This window comes from Callospermophilus lateralis, chromosome 8 (genome assembly GCF_048772815.1).
Source record: "Callospermophilus lateralis isolate mCalLat2 chromosome 8, mCalLat2.hap1, whole genome shotgun sequence".
In the NCBI taxonomy this organism is placed as follows: domain Eukaryota; kingdom Metazoa; phylum Chordata; class Mammalia; order Rodentia; family Sciuridae; genus Callospermophilus; species Callospermophilus lateralis.
The window spans coordinates 124,073,363-124,097,347 of record NC_135312.1 but is presented as its reverse complement, the minus strand read 5'-3'; the positions used below and the strand labels follow the sequence as shown (position 1 = coordinate 124,097,347).

At 46.0% G+C, this 23,985-nt stretch overlaps 1 protein-coding gene across 1 annotated transcript in view; it reads right to left on the bottom strand.

Annotated features, from left to right (window-relative positions):
* Positions 1-861: 861 nt before the first annotated feature.
* Positions 862-23,985, bottom strand: part of Maml3 (mastermind like transcriptional coactivator 3) — a 393,608-nt gene continuing 370,484 nt past the window's right edge. Inside the window, exons 3-5 of the mRNA XM_076864288.2 lie at positions 13,501-13,761; positions 8,792-8,876; positions 862-4,155 (exon numbers count right to left, since the gene is read on the bottom strand). Of these exons, the coding sequence (XP_076720403.2) occupies positions 3,158-4,155; positions 8,792-8,876; positions 13,501-13,761 (1,344 nt within the window). The 3' untranslated portion in view covers positions 862-3,157. The remainder of the gene's footprint in view (positions 4,156-8,791; positions 8,877-13,500; positions 13,762-23,985) is intronic.

Sequence of the window (23,985 nt, the reverse complement as noted above, 5' to 3'; positions counted from 1 at the left end):
CTCCTTTCCTATCCTGTACAGCGAGGCACTGGATAAAGTCATTGGAGGGGCATAAACTTGTAAGCATTTTCAATTCTGGGGGTGGGTGCAGGCAAAGCCAGGCTGGGCTGAGGCTTTGAGAGATGTTATGTGGGCTGTAGAAATAAGAACTCGAGGGCGGGGGATGTTACTGATAGTGTCCACAGTAGTGGAGTAAGACCCCTATATTACTCCCCACTAACATATTGCTTAATTTTGTGTTCATGCAGTACTGAGATTGAACCCAGAGATGCTCTTCTACTGAGCTACATCCCCAGACCTTTTCATTTCTTGAGACGGGATCTTGCTAAGTGGCCCAGACTGGCCTTGAACTTGTGATCATCTTGCCTTAGCCTCCTGAGTAGCTGGGATTATAGGTGTGTGCCACCATGCCTGCTTTATTTCTTGATTCTTGCCCCCCCTGCCAAATTTTTATTATCCATTTTCCGAGTGCTCTGAATGTGCCAGCTGGAAATTGAATTGCTATGGTACTGAATTGATAAATGGACCCCAAGATGTCCCCTGCCAAGGAGACTTCTCCCTTCCCTTGGCCACACCCTCCAGAGTACACCAGCAAATTTAGAAAGTTTCAGTTGTGAGGTTGGATTAAAAAGGGCAGGAATGATTGATGTCTGTTGTTAAACAAATCTCTAAATCGTGACATCCAAATTTTGAGAAAAGAACGACAGTTAATCAATTAATTAAAACCCAGGAATAATACATCCACTTATTAATGCTGGAAACCCAGGGAGAATCCCAAAATGAACTCTACTTGGGATTGATTCAGATAATGATCATTTATTTTTGTTTTGTTTTGTTTTGTTTTTTCTTTAAAAGTGGTATGTCAACATCACCTCATGTCTACATTTCAGAGTCCTGTACATCTCTTAAAAGGAAATAAGCAATGCTCAATGTACAAAGTAAAAACAGAAAACTAGAAAAATCTGAATCAAATGGAGCCAGTTGCCATAGGTCATACAGTACAAATTAGTCATTAGATGTAATCTGAAGTGCAATACCACTGTTGTGATGATGAGTGAAGGAATGAAATAAAAATACTCTATTTTAAACAAACAGTATATATATATTTATATGTATATATATTTTTTTACAGATAGTAGACCCAGTGATATCTGCAGTATTGTAAAAACTTATGTACAAATAACTTTTTTTTAGACATTACATATACATCAGCACCGTAGTAAAAACAAAACAAAACAACCTTATTAAAATCTACCTCTCTATTCGTTGGTCCCAGGACTGAGCGGCTGGAGGAAGCTTTGAGGAGATGATGGAGGCTCCCCCTCTCCATCAGCCTCCTCCAGCTCCTCCTCATTGCTTATATATTCATTTCCTGAACCTTGCAGGAAAGGGTAATAATCATTTATCTGTGTCTCACATTTGTTTTTTACTTTTTGGTTTTCATCTGTTTCTTCTCAGCTTCCCTCCCCATTCAGGAAGTTCACAGTCATCCTGCCACCACCTTCCATCAGCCAGGTGCCTCTGGCCTCCCCTCCTACCCTTGGCTGAGCAGGTCTAGACTCCTGGCAGATGCAGAGCAAGTCAAGGGCGATGCCTGCCTGCCTCCTCCGCACAGTCCTCTGCCCAGCTTTCCCCTGGAACTCGCCTTCGGCCAGTGCGGCCTCCATGGGTTCTGACCTCCTGTGCTGAGTTGTGTGTTGGTGCACAGAAGGGAGCCAGCAAGTAGGACACGAGGGGACCAGGGACAGGAGGAAAGTCCATTCAACTTGTGCCACTTTGCCTCCATGGGAGGGGAGGCAGACCAACAGACATGGAGGTGTCACTTAGGGTGGAGCTGAGAGTATCAGAGGACACCTGTACAGAATTCCCGAAGTGGATCACCTTGCCCTTAGGAAAGGAACCTCCCCGGTTCACTATCCAAATCCGGAAGGCAGAGCTATTGATTTTTCTGTTCCTCCATCTCTGGGGTTTTATATTGGTGTTTGATGATGAGAAAGATGTTGTGCAAGGCCAATTTTAGAATGACAACCCTGGGATTCTCACCGAGAGAGTCAGAACTGGTGCTCTCCAGGCCACTCCTCCCTGGGGGTATCAGAAGTATCAGACGTGTAGCTCATGTAAACCCACATGCGCAGCACACTCTGTTCCAAGCAGACATTCGTTCCACTCTATGCAAGTGGGACAAAGAGTCTCCAGTGTCCCCTTGGCCTCCCAGGCATTGTCTCAGTTTTGCATTTATTCTGACTTTGCTCCAAAGCTTCACCTCTTCTTGGATGGCCTTTAAGGAGAAGCAAAGGCAGGCTGGGTGCAGTGAGGGGGTCCAGAGGCAGGGGTGAAGGAGGAGGCCTGGCTGACCCACACAATCCAGCAGGGGTCCCTCCACCCTGTGGTCACCAGGAGCAGATGAGAGCCACCTGCATGTCTATTATTGTATTGACCCCCAAAGACTCTGCTCAGCCTGGAGTGCTGATTGGCATGGGGCAGCTCCCTAGGACTGCCAGAAGGCCCTTCTCAAACTCAGCTGGCCTGAGGTTCATGGGCAGGGGCAGAAGACAGGCCTGCACGATCCTTGGTGGTCCTTTGGGATCAGTCCCTGTTCTTCCTGCCTGTTCTGCAAATACAGGAGCGTGTCTGGAAGGCGCGTCTCTTCCCACTCAGAGACTGGAGTGTTTCTGACCTGCACCTGCCTGTGCGGTGGCTAGCAGCCTCTGTGGGACTCTCCCTGGCTGAGGCTCTGTCTCTTGTGTCTCCTAAGCTGTAGTCCCTGGACCTGGAGCAGGAGGGCTGGCGGGTACCTCACCTCTGGCCACAGTCCAGTCCCTCTGGGCTGGAGCAGCTCTTGCTGGGTCGGGCCATCACAGGGGGCGCTGAGCAGAGGGGCTTCACTTCCTTCGTCTTCCCCCCCTGCCCTCCCCATCTCCTCTTTTGCAGCAGGGATCGGCATGGCATCTCAGCTCGATTGCTGTGTGAAAACCAGGTGAACGAGGCCCCACTGGGCCATGGTGGACACCTGGATCTTCCACCATCAGCCAGCTGAAGTTTTGCTCAGTTTACGTGGGTCAAAAAAACAAAAAAACAAGGACGGGTCAGCATCCTGTTTCTTTTCCACGTGGTAAGCTTGTACCACTGTAGCTGTGGCTCCCGGGACCCCTCTTGACTAGGGGTTACCAAATAATTCATCAAGCTCTTGCATCCACTCATCCCCTGGCCCGCTTTTGATGATGGAGTCCACTAGGTCTGCACCATCCGGGAGTCCAGGGAAGGAAGCCCCAGCGCCTTCGCTATAATTGTATGGCATGTCCTGAGGAGGGTTCCGCTCATAGGCTTGACTCTGGCTGCTGGGGGCGAAGCTGCCACTGGGCATCTGCTGCTGCGCTGGGGGCTGGCTGAAGGCTGGCATGCCAGGGACGCCCTGGTTCAGCCCAGACATGACCATGGGCCTCGCCTGGCTGGTGCCCTGCTGCCCCGGGAGTGGTGGCATCATCTGCCGACCCATGGCAGCCGGGTTGAGGGTTCTCACTGTGCCAGTGTTAGCGTCCATAACCGACTGGCTCAGTCCCTGGGGGAAGTGCTGCTTGGTCAGTCTGGGTTGGCCGGCTTGAAGTGGGTAGCTGGCGCCATTGTTGAATGGGCCCAGTTCTCCACTAGTCCTTCCGGGCATTCCCTGCAAGCTCCTCTGTTGCCAGCTTTGTGCTCCTTGCTGGACACTTCCCATGATGCTCTGAAGTCTTGGAGGGGCTTGGGGCCTTGGTAAGGCCTGGCCCACTGGGCCTTTCATCTGCTGGTGCTGCTGGGTCAGGGCTGAGTTCACCAGCATGCTCTGACCAAAGCCACTCACCATGCCAACCCCTTGGCCAGAGGCAGGCTGCCTCGGCCCCTGGGCTTGGTTGTGTGTGATGCTCATGCCACTTTGGTTTGGGTGCTGCAACATTTGGGTCATTCCTGTGCTCATACTGTACATTCCTGGCTGGCTGGTAGGTGTGGTGCTGTAAGGGGCCAGTCCCATCTCTGACTGGGCCGCAGCTGTGGCCATCGTCCCTGGGTTCTGGGAGGGCCCCATTCCCATCATGCCTGCGTTCTGTGCCATCAACCGTGACGTTCGCATGCTCTGGAGGGCTGCCTGGCTTCTCACGGCTGCTATATCCTGGGGTGAGCCTGCAGGAAAACACAGGACACTCATCACTCACTCTCCTCCATAAACATTATACTGTGGCAAGTTGCTGGAATGTCCTTTGGAAATGACAAAATCCTTAATATGAAAGGATTTACTCGGATAATATATCTTTAATAAAAATGATTATTATTTTTCTAATTATAACATATGCTGATTATGCAAAATTTGGAAATTATTGAAAAGCACAAAGACAAAAATTAAAGTCACCCAAATTTCCGCTACTTTTTGCACTGGGAATTGAACCCAGGGGTACTTAACCACTGAGTCACATCCCCAGCCTTTTTAAAAAAATTTTGAAATAGGGTCTCACTAAGTTGCTTAGGGCCTCTCTAAGTTGCTGAAGCTGGCCTTAAACTTGCACTCCTCCTGAGTCAGTGGGATTACAGGTATGCATTTCAGAAGCACACTCTTTCTCACTCTTCTGGATATGATGCCATCAACCCAACAGGATACCATTTTCTTTGAAGGTGAGGGGGGAATTCATCTCTCCAGCTAAATTAAGAGGAAATGTCTGATCTCGCTGCACATTCTATTTGTGAAGTGGAATGTGGCTCAGTAGAGAATGCTATCAATGGAAACCATTAGGCTGATTTCCTTGGAGACTGGAGTAGGATTTGAGAGGTCGGATGTCATCCCTTCTGCCCAGTAGCTATTTTGACAAATGGGACATTTTTTTAGATCCATCCTGTAGATTTCCACATGCTCTGGATTCTCTGACTCATACATGTCAGTTCAAACTGATCAGCTTCTAGAGCTAGAAAAAGAAATCATCTTGTTACTTGCTTCTTGGCAATGAACTTTGTAGCAAAGTCTACCCTTTCCAATCTGCAATGACTGTGAACTTCTCTCTGCAGATCACCAACCAATAGTTCTGTGATGCTGTTTAAATGTTGGCCAGAATATCTATTAGCACCAAGTCATTCAACTTCAATTAGGCATTTGAATGAAGCCCTTCTTTCTGATTCCCATTACATTTCCAGACCAGCCAAGTGAATGGAAATGTCACCTGTGGAACACCAGTCAATGTTGTAAAGGGCTGGGAGGAGCACAAAAATAGATTTTTCTATGGCTCTGCTAATGATTAAGTCTATGGGAAAAAGAAAAATAGTTCTTTTTCCTGGACATTTAAAGAAGATGCAGCACAGGAGCTGATCGATATTATAAGCAAATTTGATCCCATCTGGAACTGTGATGAGAAACCAGCTGAGAACAGTCTAACCTTGTTAAGCCTGGCACCTTGGCAGATAACTGAAGCATGTTTTTGTCTTCCTGATGGGGTTATTGATTTCTGGGCAGCAAATACATCTCCACATTTTCTTCCTTTCTTTAAGAAATAAAATTATGGGAATTTTGATTATGACTTAAGTTTTTGTGGCTTCTGATCAATATGAGGCTACACTGAAAAATGAAACAGTACTAAGGGGAAACTGAAAGATCTAAAAACTTAAATCCCTAGAAGCATTTCAATTTTTTTAAGCTTAATTATATCCAAGTAATTTTTGGAAAAAAATCAAACCCTCTTGGTCAAACACTGGATGGTAGTATCTCCTTCAACTTGTAATCTTGTTATAAAGTTTTGTGACCTTCACCACTGAATTTGTATCGACTGCATGGCCAATCAGATCGTGAAATGAGTTATTGAGTTGTTTACAAAAAATTTAAGGGAAAAATATTGCTGACTCAGAGATTGATTGGATAGACTCAGATTATATAAACAGACTGATGGAGAAGACGGCTGGAAACAGATTACAGGACTTTCATAATTTGGACATTTTAGTTTTATATTTATAATGGATGTTGAAGGACTGAGTATTGTCTGGACTAATTTTGTGAATGGGAAATAGGTTCCTTTCTTTAGAAGGCAGAAATGTTGAAATGCCCTTTAACAGGTAGTGAAACATTATTCAAAGCCAACCATTACTTTTACTTAGCATAAATGACGGCACCATCTAGATGCAATTCTTATTTTTTAAAAAAAGCATTTAAATATCAGCAATCAGCACAATATTTTCAACCTAAGCGAAATATAAAGCTTTCTATTAGCCCAGTTTTATGCTTTCCGTTATTTTAAACATACAAAGGAAAAAAATTCAAATGCATCCAAAGAATTAATTGTCTTTACCCGATTACTAAGTGAGTTAAACAGACTACTTTTCCTTTTTCTTTTTGTCTAAAACAGATATTATTGTGAGACACTGTAGTCACATTAATTTTCTTGTCTGTTGGTTAACATCACAATGTCAGAGAAAATCTTCCATATTCAAACAGAGATGGCAATATGAAGTGTTTTTCCCCTAAAAGGTTCTATGTTCTGTTTTCATTCACAATTCTATATTTGTGAAAAAGAAGCATTTGGTGTGGATTATCACTCAAAGGCAAGGAACTCAACAGGAAAAAGGATGGTCATTAAGACCTTTACACTGCGTGGTGGTTACGAGCATGGTGTAATAACCATGCAAGTAATTCCTAATAGAGCTTCTCTCTGAGGACTATATTTATTATCTATCAATTTACCATCTTCCCAGGAGCATAACATCACACTATCTAGGGATCCTGGAAAATACTTAACATAGCAAAAAAATTATTATATCTCAGACCAATCAGCTCAGGGGCCCTACTAACTTTTAACCTAGACTCAAAGCATTCAGAAGAGTCATATAAATACATATCTACGTCCTGTAACACAGAGGAATTATTCAACTCTGGTGGATCCTTTATTTCAAAAAGTGAGTTATGAACCTAGAAAATTCAAGGGACTCTGTGATTGGTATATCGGCATTTATGTTTTTAAAGCAGCAATTCTCAAAGTGTGCTCCCCTAGCCAGTTGGATTGGTAACTCATGAGAACCTGTTAGAAATGCAAACTCTCAGGCGCCTGGCTGGACCTACTGAGTCAGAAACCCTGTTAAAGGGGTCCAGCTGCCTGTGCTTTAATAAGCTCTGCTGGTGACTCTGTTGCAGGCTCAAGTTTGAGAACTCAGGTGAAAAGGAGGGCTCTGTATCTGCGACAAAGACTTTGTCACAGTGACTCTCCCCCCAGTCTTCTCCAGTGGTGAAACTTGAAACAGCACTTCTTCAAAGAATACTGGCACTGATCAGTACACCTGTGCACAGGTCAATTCCTTTTGTCTTTCCCTGGGTCAAGTCCAAAGGGGTCTAGGGTCATATAAATGGTCCAGGGGTGCATAGGAGTAGGAGTTATTCAAGGCCTAGTGTTTTCACAAGCACTCTTCAACAAGATCTATCAGTAACTGCTAGTGGGTTTCATACTCATTAAGCCACAAGTCATAGTGAGTGATCCAGTATATATACACATGGGTTTATAATAGAAACTAACATTTCTGATATGCCCTGATAATTTCTATTGTATTTCATTTAAAACATGTGAATTATGACTCACTAAATCATTTTAATCATCTGTTATAACCCAAAGACTGAGAAGTGCTACCCCAGGTCATAAATTGTTCACCTAGTCTATTGATCAAATTCCCGAGTGTCACACATGTGCAATGATGTCAGAGTTTGCATATATTTACATATATGCATATTTCTGTGCAGAGGCTCTGTAGCTTCCAACAGATTCTTTCCCCCCCTATTTTTTTTTAAACTGGTGTGTTACAGTTGAATATAATGTTGAGATCTGTTGTTACATATTTGTACATGCACATCATATAAAAATAAAATTTCGTATGACCCTTGACTTTCTGAGTTTGGTTTATTTCACTTGTCACAATGAGACAAATGAAGGGACTCTTCCATCCATTTTCCTGCAAATAACATGCTTCCAGCAGATTCTTAAAGGGTCGGTAACATTGAGGGGTTAGAACACTGATCTGGATCCCACTAAACAGGCAGAGGGTGAGAATTAGGGTTTCTGTGGCCCCCTGAAAACTCTTGTGGGTAAGACTGGGAAGGGTCCTAGGCTCTTCCTCCAGCCATACGAGACTCTCCAGGGCTCTCTCTTGGAGACTGGGAGGGCTTGATATTCGAGTGGGCCTTCTGCATTTACATGAGGTGGCTACGCTGGCATACAGTGTGCCCACAATTCAGGATTTTTGCAACTGGCAGCAGGTTTGACACAATTCACTTGGCCTCAAGGCTCTACCTTTCTTCTACGTTCGACATAGACTAGTGTTTGTTTCAAGCCAGATTCTTCCACTTGGTTGTTGGAAGTGAGGGTTTTAGTCACCTTACCTGTTGGGATTAGCAAGAAAGATACAGCACACGATTTTGGGCCCTGTGGTCACTAACATGACCATCTAGACATAAAAAATGCTGATACTGGGCCAGTAGGCACTGGTATGTCCTTACTGGTTACTAAACTAGTGAGAGACGCTGTTCCTTTGCCAAAGGACAGCTGCCTGAAGTCTCCCCTTCCACCACCACCCCATTCCCCTGGGCTCTCTGTGACCCAGTGACCAAAATGACAATTCCTAGCACAATAGGGGCCTCCAGGAATCCATTCTGAATGCTTGGTACTCTTCTCCTGCCAGCTGCTAAATATTTGCGAGACTCTCTAGACACAAATACAGACTGTAAGGCAACGCCACAGGCCACGCATTCCCTACGCTTTGCCACTGAGAAGGATAAGGCAGAAGCGGTGCAGAACGGCCTCACCTTGAAACTGATTGACTTGCTGCACAGGGTATGGGTTCCGCTGTTGCTGGAGGTGTTGCCGGGGGAGATGAGACTGCTGCAACTGCTAGAACGAGAGAGGACAAAAGAGATGGGGACGTGAGATGGGGGAAGGACACTTGATTATACGACCTGGGAGTTGGAGAAGGCAGGGTTGTTTCTCAAAACTCAACTTTGTGTTGAAAAATAACGTGCAAACAGGAAAGTGTGCAAAGTTCAAGTACACAGGTGGGTGGATTTGTACAAAGTGAACACAATCCAGGAAACAGCTTCCATAGGTCTATAACAGCTCCTGGTGCCCCTCTGGTCATCACCCTCCCTTGACCAGGGGTATGATCAGCCTAACTTTTAACAATGTACACTGGTTAAGTCTGCTTTTGTACTTCATAGAAAGGGCTTCAACCTGGCATGGTGGCGCATGCCTGTAATCCCAGCAACTCTAGAGGCTGAGGCAGGAGGATTGTAAGTTCAAGGCCAGTCTCAGTGACTTAGCAAGACCTTTAGCACTTAGCTGGATGCTGTCTCAAAATAAAAAAGGGTTGGGATATGGCTCAGTGGAAAAGTCCCCCTAGGTTCAATCCCCAATACCAAGGAATAAAGAATAAAAAATAAATTTATTGTAAAAAGAGATTAGCATTGATTCTATGAATATACCACAATTCACCCATCCTACCGCTGGTGGTCATTTTGGGTGTTTCTAGTATGGGCTGACATGATATCTTTGCTACGAACATTTCTGAATGCTTTTGGTGAACATCTTCCTGCATTTTGGATGTGACTTGCTGGCTCATGAGGAGTGCGTGTTGAGGGAGGTGGTTTGGACTTGAATTTTCCAACCTTGGCCTGCATGCCTTTCCTTAGCACCATGGGGACCCAGCTCAAAGGGACAAGCAACTACTTTTCAATGACCTGAATAGATGCTTTGGGCATAGGAGGATGCGATCCTCAGGGGCTATATAAAAGAGCTAATCTTATTCCCATGAAGCCACACTGCCTGTAACATGCATCTCTACAAGTAAAATATTCAGCATTTACTGCTTTGAGGAAACCACATGGGATTCCACATGTACCAAGATCCAGGAGGCCAGCATTTTCATCTTTCTTCTGCCACTCCTGGGAATTTGCACTACTATATTGTTACCAGTACACCGGGCAGGCTATTACGATCATTATCATGCTGTATGTGCAAAGCAAGAGGACCCAGAGTGAGGTGGAAAGAGAACAGAAAGAGGTATTAGTTCTAGGGCTGCCCCTGAGTAGCTGCGTGACCTTTGGAGGCTGGTTGACCTCCTTCTTGCATCTGCTGAATATGCATGAAGCACCTTCATCTGCAAGGGCTCTAAGGAACCTACAACAAGGCCCTGCTCTTTAGAGTATTCATTATAAAAATAACACACATAGACCACTTCTTACCACATGTGTTGGCTTACTATTTTTTCTCTCGTGTTTGTTCCTGAGCAACTCTATAATTTTCTTTTTCTCTACAAGGCCAGCCAGCATTCTGGCATCCAGAAGAAAAACACACCAGCCTCTACCCCGTTGACCCCAGCTGAGTGCCTACCATAGGACTCTGCAGAAAACTCTTGACATTTATCGACGTGCAGACCATTAAAGAGTCGACCAGAAACCATGCTAATCTTTTAGGCAGCAATATAGAGGCATTATTGAGAGTTAGCTGAGCATTTAAAAGTTTCTCCTCAGCTGAACTTCCCATAATATTTAGGTCTGGGGTATAGTTCAGTGGCAGAGCACTTGCCTAGCATGCTCAAGGCCCGGGGTTTGATTCCCAGCATTAAAAAAAAAAAAAAAAAAAAGGATTAAACTGTGCCACTTACAGAGAGCAACAAACCTGGGCTATGGCCTGGAGTCAGGAGTCAGGAGTCCCATTTCCCTCTTGGCTCTGCCTCTCTCTAGTTCTGTGATCTCAAATAAATCACGTAAGTTCCCTGGCCTTAAGTGTTAGTCAGCTTTCGTCACTGTGACTGAAACACCTGACAAGAACAACTTAGAGGAAGAAAAGTTTATTTTTGGCTCATGGTTTTAGAGGTTCAGTGCATGGTTGACCGACTCCATTGCTCTGGACCCAAGTAAGGCAGGCCATCATGGCAGAAGGGTATGGTAGAGGACCCCGGCTCTACTCATGGTTCCCAGGAAATAGAGAGAGGAAGGGAGAGGAAGGGGCCATAAGGAAGAAGGACCCTCCCAGGGCATTCCCCAGTGACCCCCCTCCTGCTTGCAGTGACTCATTCAAACTAGGATGGACTGATTAGGTTACAGCTCTCATAATCCAGTCTCCCCACCTACATATTCCTGTACTAACCGGAGCTTTTGGGGTATATTTCATATCCAAACCATGACACCTTAATTTCCTCATTTGTAAAATGATTGGGCTTCACTATCTCAATTTCTTTCATATCTAAAATTCCCAATTCTGTTGACCCTTTGTGAACAGATGAGAAGTGACAGGGCCTTGCTCCTGGAGAGTGAGGCATTTAATGTTAACCCACGTCTGCTTTCAACTAGAATCAGTTTATAAGTTCCCAAAGATCTGTGATCCCAAATCCTTCTGTTTTCCCTCATATGGCCTTTCAGGAAACCCAAGTGTTTCCAATACACTGTTTCCAAAATTAAAAATTGCCAGGACACTTTCAATGCTGCAGAGACAGAAAATCATCAAGGTGTTGATGTGACAGGCAGTATTCATTCTCTAGCAAAAAGTTGACAGCTCACCCCTTGGAGACTCCCCAGGATAGCCTGCACTAATAAGTGCTATCTGTAGGCCAGGGCAAGATGCCATTCTGATGTGGCTGGCACATGAGTTGCAGCTCTTCACGTTGGGTCCCCATATAAGTTAGTACAGAGCATACAGCCTCCAAAGACATTTGCACACATTATCTCATGTGATTGTGAAACCAGCTATATGAAGGAAATTATTCAAACTTAATCTGGTAGATGAAGTCAGAGGCCAAGTGGTTTGTTTCAAAATCACCACTGCAAGCAAGAGGATGGGCAGGTTCTCACCCTGAGTAAAATAATCTCGACTTGGACCCCTATTATAAATACACACGGTTGCTGAAGAATTGCATTCAGGTCACAGTCCCCCTGCCATCTTTTCCAAGGAGTCCTGTCTCTCTCTCCATGTCCTGGATTCCAAGAGGTCTTGCTCATTTTCTTACCTCTTAATCTCTGGGCATCATTTAATACATCTCCTTCTACATGCTCCTACCTCCTTCTTTATTCCCCCAGAGCTTGGCTGATCTGGCTCCTAGGAATATCCTGGGACTGGCACTGTGCTTTCTGCCTGGTCACCCTGACTTCCCCCTGTGCTTTGGTGGCAGCACACGTATCAAAAGCCATCACTCAACATCTCAGGCACACCTGAAATTTCCTGGGATTGGCCGAGGAGAGGATTTACAAAACCCAGCTTCCCTCTGCAGCTCCATTTATCACCGCCTGAGAGATATTAGCATGGCTGCTTGTCACACACCTTATGCAGGGTGAGAGGGATAGAGGTTTGTTTGTACAATAGCTGCCAGGCGGCTGACTGACCTTGGTAAAAAGGGAGATAATTACACAGCTGTTCAGGAAGCAAAGCAAAAACAGGGAACATGAGTGAACTGTGCCCAACAGGACAACTTTTCTCTTTGGGGGATAACTGGTGTTACTTCGAGCTGCTGTTCTTGGTTAGTAGGGACATCGATATGCCTGTGTCCTACCTGGAATCTTGTAAATAGGCAGTGGTGGATGCTTTGTAAATTTCTAGAATTCTGATCTCATTAGGAACATTCTAGAAGGATTACCATGAGTCAGAGCCATGTTGGGCCTTGAGCCTTATATGACAACCTCCCACCTCTCACAATAAAGAAGCTGCTGTGTGAGATCCCCTGGGCAGGGCCCCACAGGGGCCATCTGGGGATCTCTTGCAGGCGGCCTCAGGCCCTCCCTGGGATAATACTAAATCAGGCTCAGGCATCTGTAAAAACAAAACAAATCAAAACCTACAGGAGCGGTCTGCAGGGAAGGCTTTCTTTCAAAGCTGGAGGAATTATATGGCAGGGGTGGACAAAGATGCCTAAGGTAGTGGTGTATTTGTGTCAGGCCTTCCTTTAACTCACAGATTTCCTGAGCTGTTTTAAAAGCTGTCAGGAACTTTCTTAAGTTTTCACCCTCTCTGTGACCCCCAGTTCAGGTTTCCAGGTGGTTCTGTAGGCCCTATTGTTCTGCTATTGTTCCCAGTCCATTGTTCGTGACCAATTCTGCAGAATTCTCTGCAGTCCCTCCTCCTGCCACTTTCTTCCCAAGAAACAAAGTTCCTGGAATTATTATTTTTTTGCTCCATGCTAGAAATATGAGGGCCTCAGAAGAATGAGAGCCAGCCCCCACTGCAGGCTGATGACGCAGATCCCTGTACCAGGATCCAGAAGACAAGGAGCCAGCCTCGGATTGAAGAACTGTCTCTGAGAAACGGGCCTTCAAATTGATGGCCGAAGCTTGCCTTTTAAGAACAAACTAATTCATTAGAGGAAAAAGCCTAACTAATTGAAAAGCTCTAAATTCTGTAGGTTCTTCTATGGTCCTGGGAATTGCTGGTCTGTGTGCCAGGGACAGGGATTGTGGTGAGTCCCTCACAGACAGCAGGTGCCACATAAGTGCTTGCTGAATGGATGGATCACACCACAGACACACAGTACCTGCTCAGCCAGAATCTGCTGCTGCTGCTGCTGCTGCTGCTGTTGCTGCTGCCTCTGCTCCCGCAGGAACTGTTGCTTCTGCTGCTCCATCAGCTGAGCCCGCTGATCAATCAGCATCTGCTTCATGATGGCTGCCTGAGGCTGGCTGCCCAGGAAGCCAGGACCAGCAGGACTGGCCCCAGAGACCATGCTGCTCGAGCCTGGGGGCACAGAGGACTGCAAAGGGCCTGTGGTCCGGGGAAGCCCAACTGGGTGCGGCTCCTGGGGGGACAAGAAGAGAGATGGATGCAGTGATTCCTCATGGACACTCGCTGCCCTCTCAGGAGAAAGCCCTGGGACGGGGCAGGGAGCAGGCCCTAGGGGTTCTCAGGGGCACCCATTATATTTCTATAAAAACAATCCAGCAGTCCTCAAACCCGGCCTTCCCTCAGTAGAAACAGAGGCTACAGGGGATTGTGACAGAATGTGGCTTTGTCACAATTTGGGAAGTCTGAGCCAAGTCCAGTGTGTTTCAGGTGAAACTAAAGGATATGAACTGGAGTTTCAACTCATTTCCCTGCGCTCCTAGGAAAAGGAATAAGCCCTCGGGCTGGGCTCACCGTCAGCGTGGAGGTGTCCTGACCCCGCCCATGATTCTTCCTCCTTACCGTCCATTTGGCCAAAATGGACATCTTAGCAAGTAGGAGGGACAAACCCAGAAAACGGCTGAATTTTTTTTTTTAATCAACAGATCCAATATTTGATGTTATTCTAATTAATTACAACATTGAAGGGATTTAAAAATCTTGCTGGTCAGAGTTGTGGATGGTGAGCATTGGCGATGTTTTATTTTGACCAAAGCTGTGTAATTGCTTAACATCTTTAAAAATGGAATCGTGTCTCATGTGTCTAGGATGATTTGAATGTGGGGGGCTGGATTGGGACTTTGATTCTATAATTGTATGTCAGAAAGTCAACTAATGGCAATTTTTAAGGACTGGGGTCCTGAGGGGATAGAAAGTGACAGAGAGCTAATCCCCTGCAAGCCCTGGAGGATATGCTCAGAGGGATCTAAACAGCTGGGCAGAGAGGGCACTATGTAGGAAAAATAGTTGATGGGACATCAGGTGTGGGATGAGATTTAGTTTCTAGACACTTATACCAAGCACATCTGGTAATGGCAAGTATTGTTCTGCAGAAATACTTCTTCTAGATCATTAAAGTTTTAATCAACTAATCTGAACCTAGAGGAGATGATTTCTGAGGTATATACAAAGTAAGTGGGTACAGCTGTAAGGACAATAACAGCCATACCCTGAGTGACTATCATGAGACCTAAAGAATAAGAAAGGAATGTGAACAACTCTGTGGTTGTTTTAAAAATTATTATAATGCGAATTGGATTTTAGCATTTTTCTCTTTTTTTTGTGTCGCTACCTTTTCAATGTAGATATTGTTGATCATGCTGGCAGTTTCCTCTCAAAACACAGAGTTAAAGTCATCTCTGTCCTAGACGGAGAGTCCTGGATTTAATTCCCCACGACCCCAGCTTGATGTACTCCAGTTTCCTCCCACTGCATAGGTTGAGCCTCGTGACTTTTCCTTCCACCCTTGAATTTCCATCTACACCACATCTTTGGTTGCACTTCTTCCCTCTTTCCATCCACCCAAACAAACAGAATAAACAAAAACAAAGACCACAACACAACACACTCCTCCTCTTACCCCAGCAACAGTGGCTCAAGTGTCCTGCTAGTTAGTGTAGCAACTAGTAAGTGAATGACTCCTAACTAGCAGACCTAGAATACTGAGCTTGGTTCTAAATGCAAGATTCTTTCCACTTGCCCTGGCCCTGTCTAGGCTATGCGTGGGGCCAGATGCACACTTAAGAGTGGCCTGTAGACCAAATCCCTAGCGTGTCTCTCAAGAATGTGCAGTGTCACACATAAGTGCTGGCCCTGAAGTTCATAAAACTTTTTTGGGTGTGCATTTTTTTTTTCTGTAATTAAGTAGAGAGCCATGCAATATTTTTAATGTTGCTTAAAAAAAGTCTAATGCCAAAAAAAAAAAAGCCCCAAATCATGATGTTTCCAAAAAGTTTATTTTATGCCTGACCCTTGCAGGGGTCTAGATATTTCAGGGTCTTCTTTCTCCCCAACACTTGCTACCTGCTTTCCAAGCCTTTCCTTCTCACAGGATAGAGCTGTTTCTTGCCACCCATCCAAATGGCTGACTTAACACGTTTACAAGCCAGTTTACACTGATGCATAGTCCATCAGCAAGAATATTGATATAAAGTATTTTTCTGCATGTTTCAGTATATTTCATGCTTTCCAGTTTTGAAAGGGAGAAGGAAGTTGAAGAGAAATGAGACCCAAGGAAAGATAACAGGTTTTTGTACCTTGAGTTTTTGAGAGGGCTGCCCTGACTGGCCCTGTTTTCTTTGTGTACTTTGAGATATTCTTGTCCTGTGTGACCAGCTCCACACAGCTGGAGAGTATGCCCCAGGGGAGGAGCGGGAACCTTTGCTTTCCCAGATATTTCTCTCCAAAGGGAAAAGAAATGGAGAGGCAAATGGGGTGATGATGTTCATCTATTGAGCCACTTTCCCCCCCCCCCCCCTGTGGGGGAAAAATACTCCCAAAGGGATAGAATAGTGATTACTTCCAGGGATTCCATATTTCCCCAAATGATCCTCTCCCCAAAGTTATGCCTTGGGGTTCCTCACTGAAAAACACAGGCAGGAGGGCTGTGTGCACTGGTGAAGGATCACCAGTGAAACATCTCAGTACCTTCCCAGCAAGCTCTGCTACCTTCAACAGCAGGTGAGAGTCACCTACCGCCCCAGCCTCAGGTGTGTATTGCAAAGTGTGAAGGCGCATCAAGTGACTTGCATTACAAATTAAGCTGGCGGAGCTCCTTCACATTACAGACTTCTTTTAACCTCCAGTCTAAGAAGGCTTAATGAGAAATAGTCTGTCAAATTTCATGATTTCAAGTCTCTGCTCTTGTTTCTAAGGAGGACACACACTGTGTGGTGCAATTAGAGGAAACCAGGCTGAGCTTTCGTCATGCAACATGTAATGCCTGGAAGCCAAATGATGCAGTATTTTTAGTTTTAATTACTGGCTTGTTCTCCACTCCCTGCCCAACGACCTCCCTTGCTTTCTCCACAGAATCTTAATACATTCTCTTCCCCTCAAATCCGATTGGCTACATAGATCTTCATTACTCTCCAAACCTTCTCACTCTCCAGTAAAATAAAGGGAGGAACAAGAAATCAAACCCAATGAACCTGTTTTACACATCTTCCCCCATCCAGGGACAAGAACTTAGCCATCTTCTAAAGGCTCCAGTGAGGTGGGAGGTGTCAAAAACACCCTTACCTCCCCCAGTCAGTTTTCGACTTCAAAAAAACAGCTGTGGTAAAAATATCTCCCAAGAACAGCCAGCTGTTTATTTATAAATCTGCGCGCAGGGAAGCTTGATTTTCTCTGAAGTGTTTTCAAGAACATGCACGGTGTTTGGGTGAGAGGGGCCGGGGTTACTGGCAGCGAACCAAAGACTGCGGGCTCCTCGGAGGGATTGTCACAAAAGGGCTGCCGGGGGGGATGAGGCCGGGGTGACAACGACGTCGCGAATAACTGGCTTGAAAATGCCCAGAGCTGAATCGGGCCTTTTTCAGACGTTCCTCGTCGGGGCCCTGGGAGCAGCTGCTGTTCTCCCCGCGCCCCAGCAGATGGTGGTGTCAGCCCGGCGCTCCGCACGCGGCCGCCCGCTCCGCCCGCGTCCCCTCCCCTTGCAGATGGCTTAATCAGGACTCGGCTCTCCCCCGCCCCGCGCGTCTGGGCCGCCGCTGCGGACGTGGAGCCAGGCAGTCAAGTGTTACTGCGTACAGCAGGTAGCCTGGCAACTGAGAGCATAATACCGAGCAGATGGTGTTCGCACGGCGTGATGGACATCACACACGACAGCCTGAGACAATCCAGGAATTCCCTGGTGACTCGAGGCCCTCTTTACACAAAATGAGTTCTCTCTCCGTTGCCGTGTATCTCTGGGGTTATCTCCCCCCTCTCCGAGTGACACCGAACTGGTTTCTTATTACCGACTTTCCTCCCAGCCCGCGGGGAGGGCTGCAGGTGGGGGAGGGCGCGGGAAGGGGACGTGGAAGGAAACGGAAGGGAGAGGGGACAGGCTGGGGGCGGGAGGGGACCGCCGATCGGCCCGGGGCGCGCAGTCCGAGAGGGATTGGCTTCCCGGTGGTCGGGGCTGCACCAGGCGCGCGCGGGGAGGGGCGGAGGCGCGGGCCCGGGGACTGTCGCAGCCACCGCCTGGGTTCTGCCACCGCGCGGTCTACCAGCAGCCTAAATGAAATTTAGGATTTTCGTTAAAAAGTCCCCGGGGGCGTAATTTACCCTCTCGACTCGAGCCTGTCTGCTTACAAGTCCTTCGGGGCCTGGGGCTAAGCAGGCGGCAGTGGGGCCCGTGCGCTCCTGGTCTCCCTGTGCACGCGGCCCTAACAAAGAAGCCGGCCCCAGGGTCCCCGCGCTGGTAGGGCGCGTGGCCAGGCCAGGCCCCAGCCCTGGGGTCTCCGAGGGCCTCAGCCAGCGCGCTCATGGCCTGACTCGGCCACTCGGCTTGTGCCAGTGGTCTGCGGGATACCGAAGGGAAGTACGCATGGACAGAGTCACAGCCGTGGCTAGGAAAAACTAGGAATAAATGAATAGACATAAAAGATGTCCCAGAAAACAAATCTGTGTTACACACACACACACACTGAACTGGGTCAAGTAATTTTTTTTTTTTTTAAATCCATCTTTGGGCCAAATGGAATTTCCACTAAATTCTATTTATCAGAAGACCTCTATGTCCAACCTCTTGGTATGCAGAAGCTTTCTCCTGTCAAGGTACTATCAAGTTTTGAGTTTCAGAGGCGGAGGTCTGTGAGAGGTGAAAGCTAACATCACAGGGTTGGGCAAGAGTTCAACAGTCTCAAGGCAGGGAGCAGCCAGGGACAACTGCAGTGGGGCAGAACCAGGCCCCTGGTGGTGACAGCCACAGGTACAGGCAAGCCATCTGACCTCTCTAGCTCAGTACCTGTCCCCTGAAATGAAAATCAGATTTGACTCCTCCTTGACAATATAAATTTGAGATGGAAATGATTAAGATGTACGCCCCCCCCCCCTTGGGTACAATCAGAGGCTAAATCAGGGGTTCTTGAAGTGTGTTTCCAGAAGCAGCAGCATTAGCATCACTTGGGAGCTGGTTTGAAATGCATGTTCCAGGTTCAACCCCAGGCCCCTGAATCAGATCCTCTGGGGGTGTTTTTAACAAGATATCCAGGTGATTGCCCATGCCCCATAGTTTGAGAATCACTGGGACAAATTCAATCCAGTCTCTTGGTCACTGACCATCTAACCTAGGCCTGAAATAGGTTACCAACCTGCATTTTCAAAGGCAAGCCAGAGTGCTGAGTTGCTTATGTTTTATTGCAAATTCTTCTCATTTGGACAAAACTCTCATTTGCTCAGGGCAGTGAGGTTTGCTATGCAAACCCAAGAATTTCAAAGGGAGTTCAGGGCCATGATTCTTCCAGGAAGGAGAGTACTCCAGTTGTAGCTCTGCTGTGGAGGCTGAGGGGCAGCCCAACTGAGGTAGGTGCAGCCCGACTGCATCTGTTGCAACACCCTTGCTAAGGGAGCATCAGTGTCACTAGACTTCCCTTGGTGTGATATAAAGGCAGCACCATAGAAAGCTGTGATTTGAGGAAAGTCCCCTCTGGTTGGAAAGGGTTCTCCAAATATGGAGAAGACCATACAATGGAAGAAGATAACTAAACATGAATGAGGCACCTACAACAGACAGAGCACTCTGCCAGGTGCTTTCACCTGTTTAATTCAATTCTTTTCTTGATCAGCCTCCCCACCCCCAGTCTCTGGGAGGTTAAGAGACTTGTCTGATGTTCCACAGTGGGTGGTGGCATCTCTGGGATTCTGACTTCTCCATCACTGTCATGTGCATTTAGTCTTAATTGAGCAGACCACCCAGGAGCATTATGGGGAAAAGAATCCCCGAAAGGGAAAGGAATGGACCCAGAATAAAAAGGTAGAATGACTAGGATCAAAGAATGAAACTGAAAGTGCATAAAAAAATATACATCATGTTCAAGTTTACTGCCTGGTATCCAAATCAGGATGCTCCTGATGTATCAACCTTGACATTTAAAGAAAGGGCATAAGATTAGACAATCCAATCATACATGGGAGAAAGAAACAAAACATAAAATAAGACCTTAGAATCCCCTTTGAAGTTGATCAAGTGTCAGGGCAGAAATGTGGTTTCTGTATGGTGATATCTTGTACAGATTTCCCTTTCTCCAAAATGATTTTGCACTGTAGGTTTGGAGAACTGCTTACAATAAATTTATAGCAGAGTCCCAATAAGATCCATCCCATTTACACCCTGGTGTTTCAGAAGATTATTAAAGAAGGGTGGATTAAAAGGGTTGCTTTATGATGTGTGGTGGTTGTAACCCCAAGATAACTGAATTTAAGGGCACTGATTATTAATTTAGGAATCTTATCATAGAAATAGCAGTAACTTAGGGCCCAATAGTAGTAAGTTCTCTGTTTAACCTTCAAGAAGAAGCAGTCTGCATTGGGGGAACCCAGCAAACTTGGACAGGAACTTAGCTCCCCTGTGGGCCCAGTGACTGGCACACTCTGACCACAAAACAAGTAGCTTGTGGTCATACTGCCTTAGCTCTTGGTCATGTAGCGCATCCTCTGGGGTGAGGGAAGTCTGAGGTTCTAGCTGAGCTCCTGCAAAAGTGGGGACCAGGACTTTCAACTTGGCATTTTTTCTAAATTTCAATGAGCAGAATGGAGTTTCTACCTAGACATTGGATAAAGTAACCATAGTTGGCCTTCTTCATCTGTGGGTTCTGCACTTGAGCATCAAAAATCTTCAAAAAGACAGTGCATCTGTGGTGACATGTATAGACTTTTTCTTGTATTATTCCCTAAATATAGTATTAACTCTATTGACATAGCATTTGTGTTCTATTAGGTATTGTAAGTAATCCAGAGATGACCAAGTATATGAGACGATGTGTGTGGGTTCTATGCAAACACTAAGCCATTTTATATGAGGGAGCTGAGCAGCCACAGTATTGGTGGGGGTGAGGGGTAGTGTCTTGGAACCAATCCCAAGGGATAACTAAGGACAACTATATTTTAAAAATACATGGTTGGCTGATTCCCACCCTGCCCTCCATGCCCAATCATTTGGGGGAAACTTAAAATGAGGTATATGAGGTGCAACTGGGGTGGTGGTTGGGGTGGGTGGTGTTGGTGGTGGAGATGGCCCTATGAAGAACTGCTTGTCTGAGCTAAGGATGGGACCCTCTGCTAACTATTAAGGAAAGGGTTAAAGTGGTCAGCTCGGTGAGAGTGCCATCAGCCACAAGGAAGGCCAGGCTTTCAAGGACTTCCTTGGGGGTAAAAATAACAAAAATACCATTTGTCCTTATCAGCACTTTGACCATCTTTACCATAAGTCCCTTCAGTGAAGACACAACTTGGAGAGTTATGTTTTTCCTCTGCCTTTGATGTAAATTATAGAGTCCTTTTGATCCCTTTGTTGTGTTTAATTCCACCACCAAAGCAACTCCAAATTGGTTAAAAGTTCATTAGTGTGCAACAATAGAAGCTTGATTGAATAAATTATGGCATATCCATACCATGAATACAGGTCAGCCAATAAAAATCATGCTTTCTTAGACTAGCTGATCACATGGAGAAAGGCCCACAATATATAGTTGGGAGAAAGGAAATAGAAACAGTTTCTAAAATACTGCCACATGATAATATTACTAGACAAAGTTTTTGTGACTTTAATTTTTAAATTCTTTCAAATTTTCCATTATGAATGTATATTACTTTTAACTAATATACTATTAAAAAACTCCTTAGTAGTCTAAATTGTTATGGACTGGAATGTACTAAGTTTTCAAGGGACCCAGGTCATGTCTAGGACTGGACTAATTTTCCTTGAGTCTACTTTATGCTCTGGAGTGTGAAAGTTCCTCCTTCAAGGCCTGCACATGGTGTGATCCACTGATTTTGGGGTCCAGATTCTACACACAGGCTGGCTTTTCCTTGCTTCAACAAACAGCTCCCACGTCCCAGGCAAGGCTCTGAAGGGCACTGACCATCTTCCAGGAATCCTTTGATCCACCTGGTTGAGCTCACTACCCTGAGCTCTGTGGCTTTTCTCCATTCTAGGCTGGAAACCGCAGAGCAGGGATCAAGCCAGCCAGATCTTGAGAGTTCAAGAACTTGAGAGATGTAAGAGACTGCCCCTTGCCTCCACAGGTCACCTTCTCTGTGGGGAAGCAAGCCTGAGCTTCTAGGTGACGACACCTGCCCCACAGAGGCCAGCATCCAAGTGGCTGCTGTCAGGACATGTGGACTGTATGTGGCTCATCAGCTGCTCCAATAGGCTATTTACTGCATGATTCCACCTTTCTTTCCTTGATTTGCAAGCCAGGAGGGGCAGCCTTCTCAGCTGTCTTCCACAGAGCTACTAGGAAGATGTCCTTTCTTCTCGAGCTACTATTTCCCCCACCCCAGCCTTTTCTCAGGGTCCTGCCCCTCTGATGAAGTCATCAAAGATTGCATAAGGGATGCACAGGCCTATCTTGTGTTATACTGGGAGGCAGGCCAATGTTTCCATTTATAGACAAGAGCATCACCACCCCGCCACATGGAGCCCTCCACTGCAGCCGCTCGACAGGAAAGAGGGAAGGACTGCTGGGGTTCAGCTTCCTCCATCAGTTCCAGACCCTCCTAACCTGGGAAGGAGGGCAAGGGAGACCAGCTCCAACTGCCGAGAAGAGCTGCTTCTGCAGAGCTCCCACGCTGTGTCCCACTGACACTGCCGGAGGGGTTACCTGTCAGCCTGCTCTCTTGGTTTTCTGACTGCTGAACCTGGCTATGGGCAAAACACACTGAGTCACAGGAGGCTGTGGCCTGTGATGAGGGTCCTGCCTCGGCCTTCCTAAGAGCAGCAGCCTTCTCTGTGGAGGGGCTGGGGCTTCAGGAAGGTAGCAAAGCAGAAAAATGCAGCAACACTGGGAAATCCGGGATTGGTACTTTACATATTTAGAGATTCTGGCTGAAAACCAGCTACTGGAGGAAGAAGTCTAGGAGAGGGGCTCACCCCTGCTCAGAGAGAGCCCCGGGCCAGTGGGGCTGGGGCAGAACGGACCCTGAACCTCACATCCACAAAGACCCTTGAGTGTAGATTGTTAGATCTATTCTTCAATCAAGCTTTGACACAGAGACACCGAGATGCCCTGATGGGATTGAAAAATAGCATCTATTTTATAGCTTTCAGCTGTACCCTGTTACAGGAGAGACTTCTCTGTCCATTGTCAATTAATATTCTTTCTGTGTTCCCTGTATATGTTACTAAGAGTATAATTACACTGGCCTGCACTTTCAGAAATTATAACATTGCTTTTCCCTCCCCTTAACCCTGTAGACATTTCTTCATTTTGTAAATATACCTGAGGACTCTAAAAAAAATAGATGTGGCCCAGACATTTTCTTTAATTTTTTCAAGAGAAAAACATAACGAATTTATTAATATGCACATGGACATGGGAGCCATAAAAATAGGAAACTAAAAAAGACCAGGTAGTTAGGGCTGAAATACTCTCTTCAAAGGGGAGAGGGAAAGGGGAGGCTAGTGGAAATTTTAGAGATGAAGTAAATTATTTTTTAAAGAAACGAATGATCCCAGAGAATGTACAATGCCCTAGTACAAAGTTCCTCTGTGACTTTGGTATTTTCTTAACCTTGAGACGAGCTGGGAACAAACTGGGATAAAAATGATCTTAGAAAACGCGTACCTGAAGAGTCTCCTCCATTCATTCCACTTGCATTTCGGTAACCACAGCCCCTGAATCCACACCCTGCACACGGTTACCTGGGCAGAGCAGTCTGGAATCATTAGAAATCATCCTCGCTGCAGATTTTTTTTTTTTTTTTTTTCCACCAGGGATTGAACTCAGGAGCTCAGGGGCATTTGACCACTGAGCCACATCCCCAGTCCTATTTTTTTTTTTTGTGTATTTTATTTAGAGACAGGGTCTTGCTGAATTACTTAGCACCTTGTTTTTGCTGAGGCTGGCTTCGAACTCACGATCCTCCTGCCTCAGCATTCTGAGCCACTGGGATTACAGGCATGGGCCATGGCGCCCAGCTCCCTTGGCAGATCTTAAACTTCCACTCACTTTCACCACAGCTGTCTCAGATGGTACAATGCAGCAGAGCTTGGCCACTAGCTGGCGCTCATAAATATTTGCTCTCATTATTATCACTATTAATAATAATGAGGAAATTAGAAATGTTAGGTGGAGCCTAGACTTTCCACTCCTGGCTTGTTTTTTTTTTTTCTAAATGGTCAGATCCGTTCCTTAGCTCTAGGAAGGAAAATACG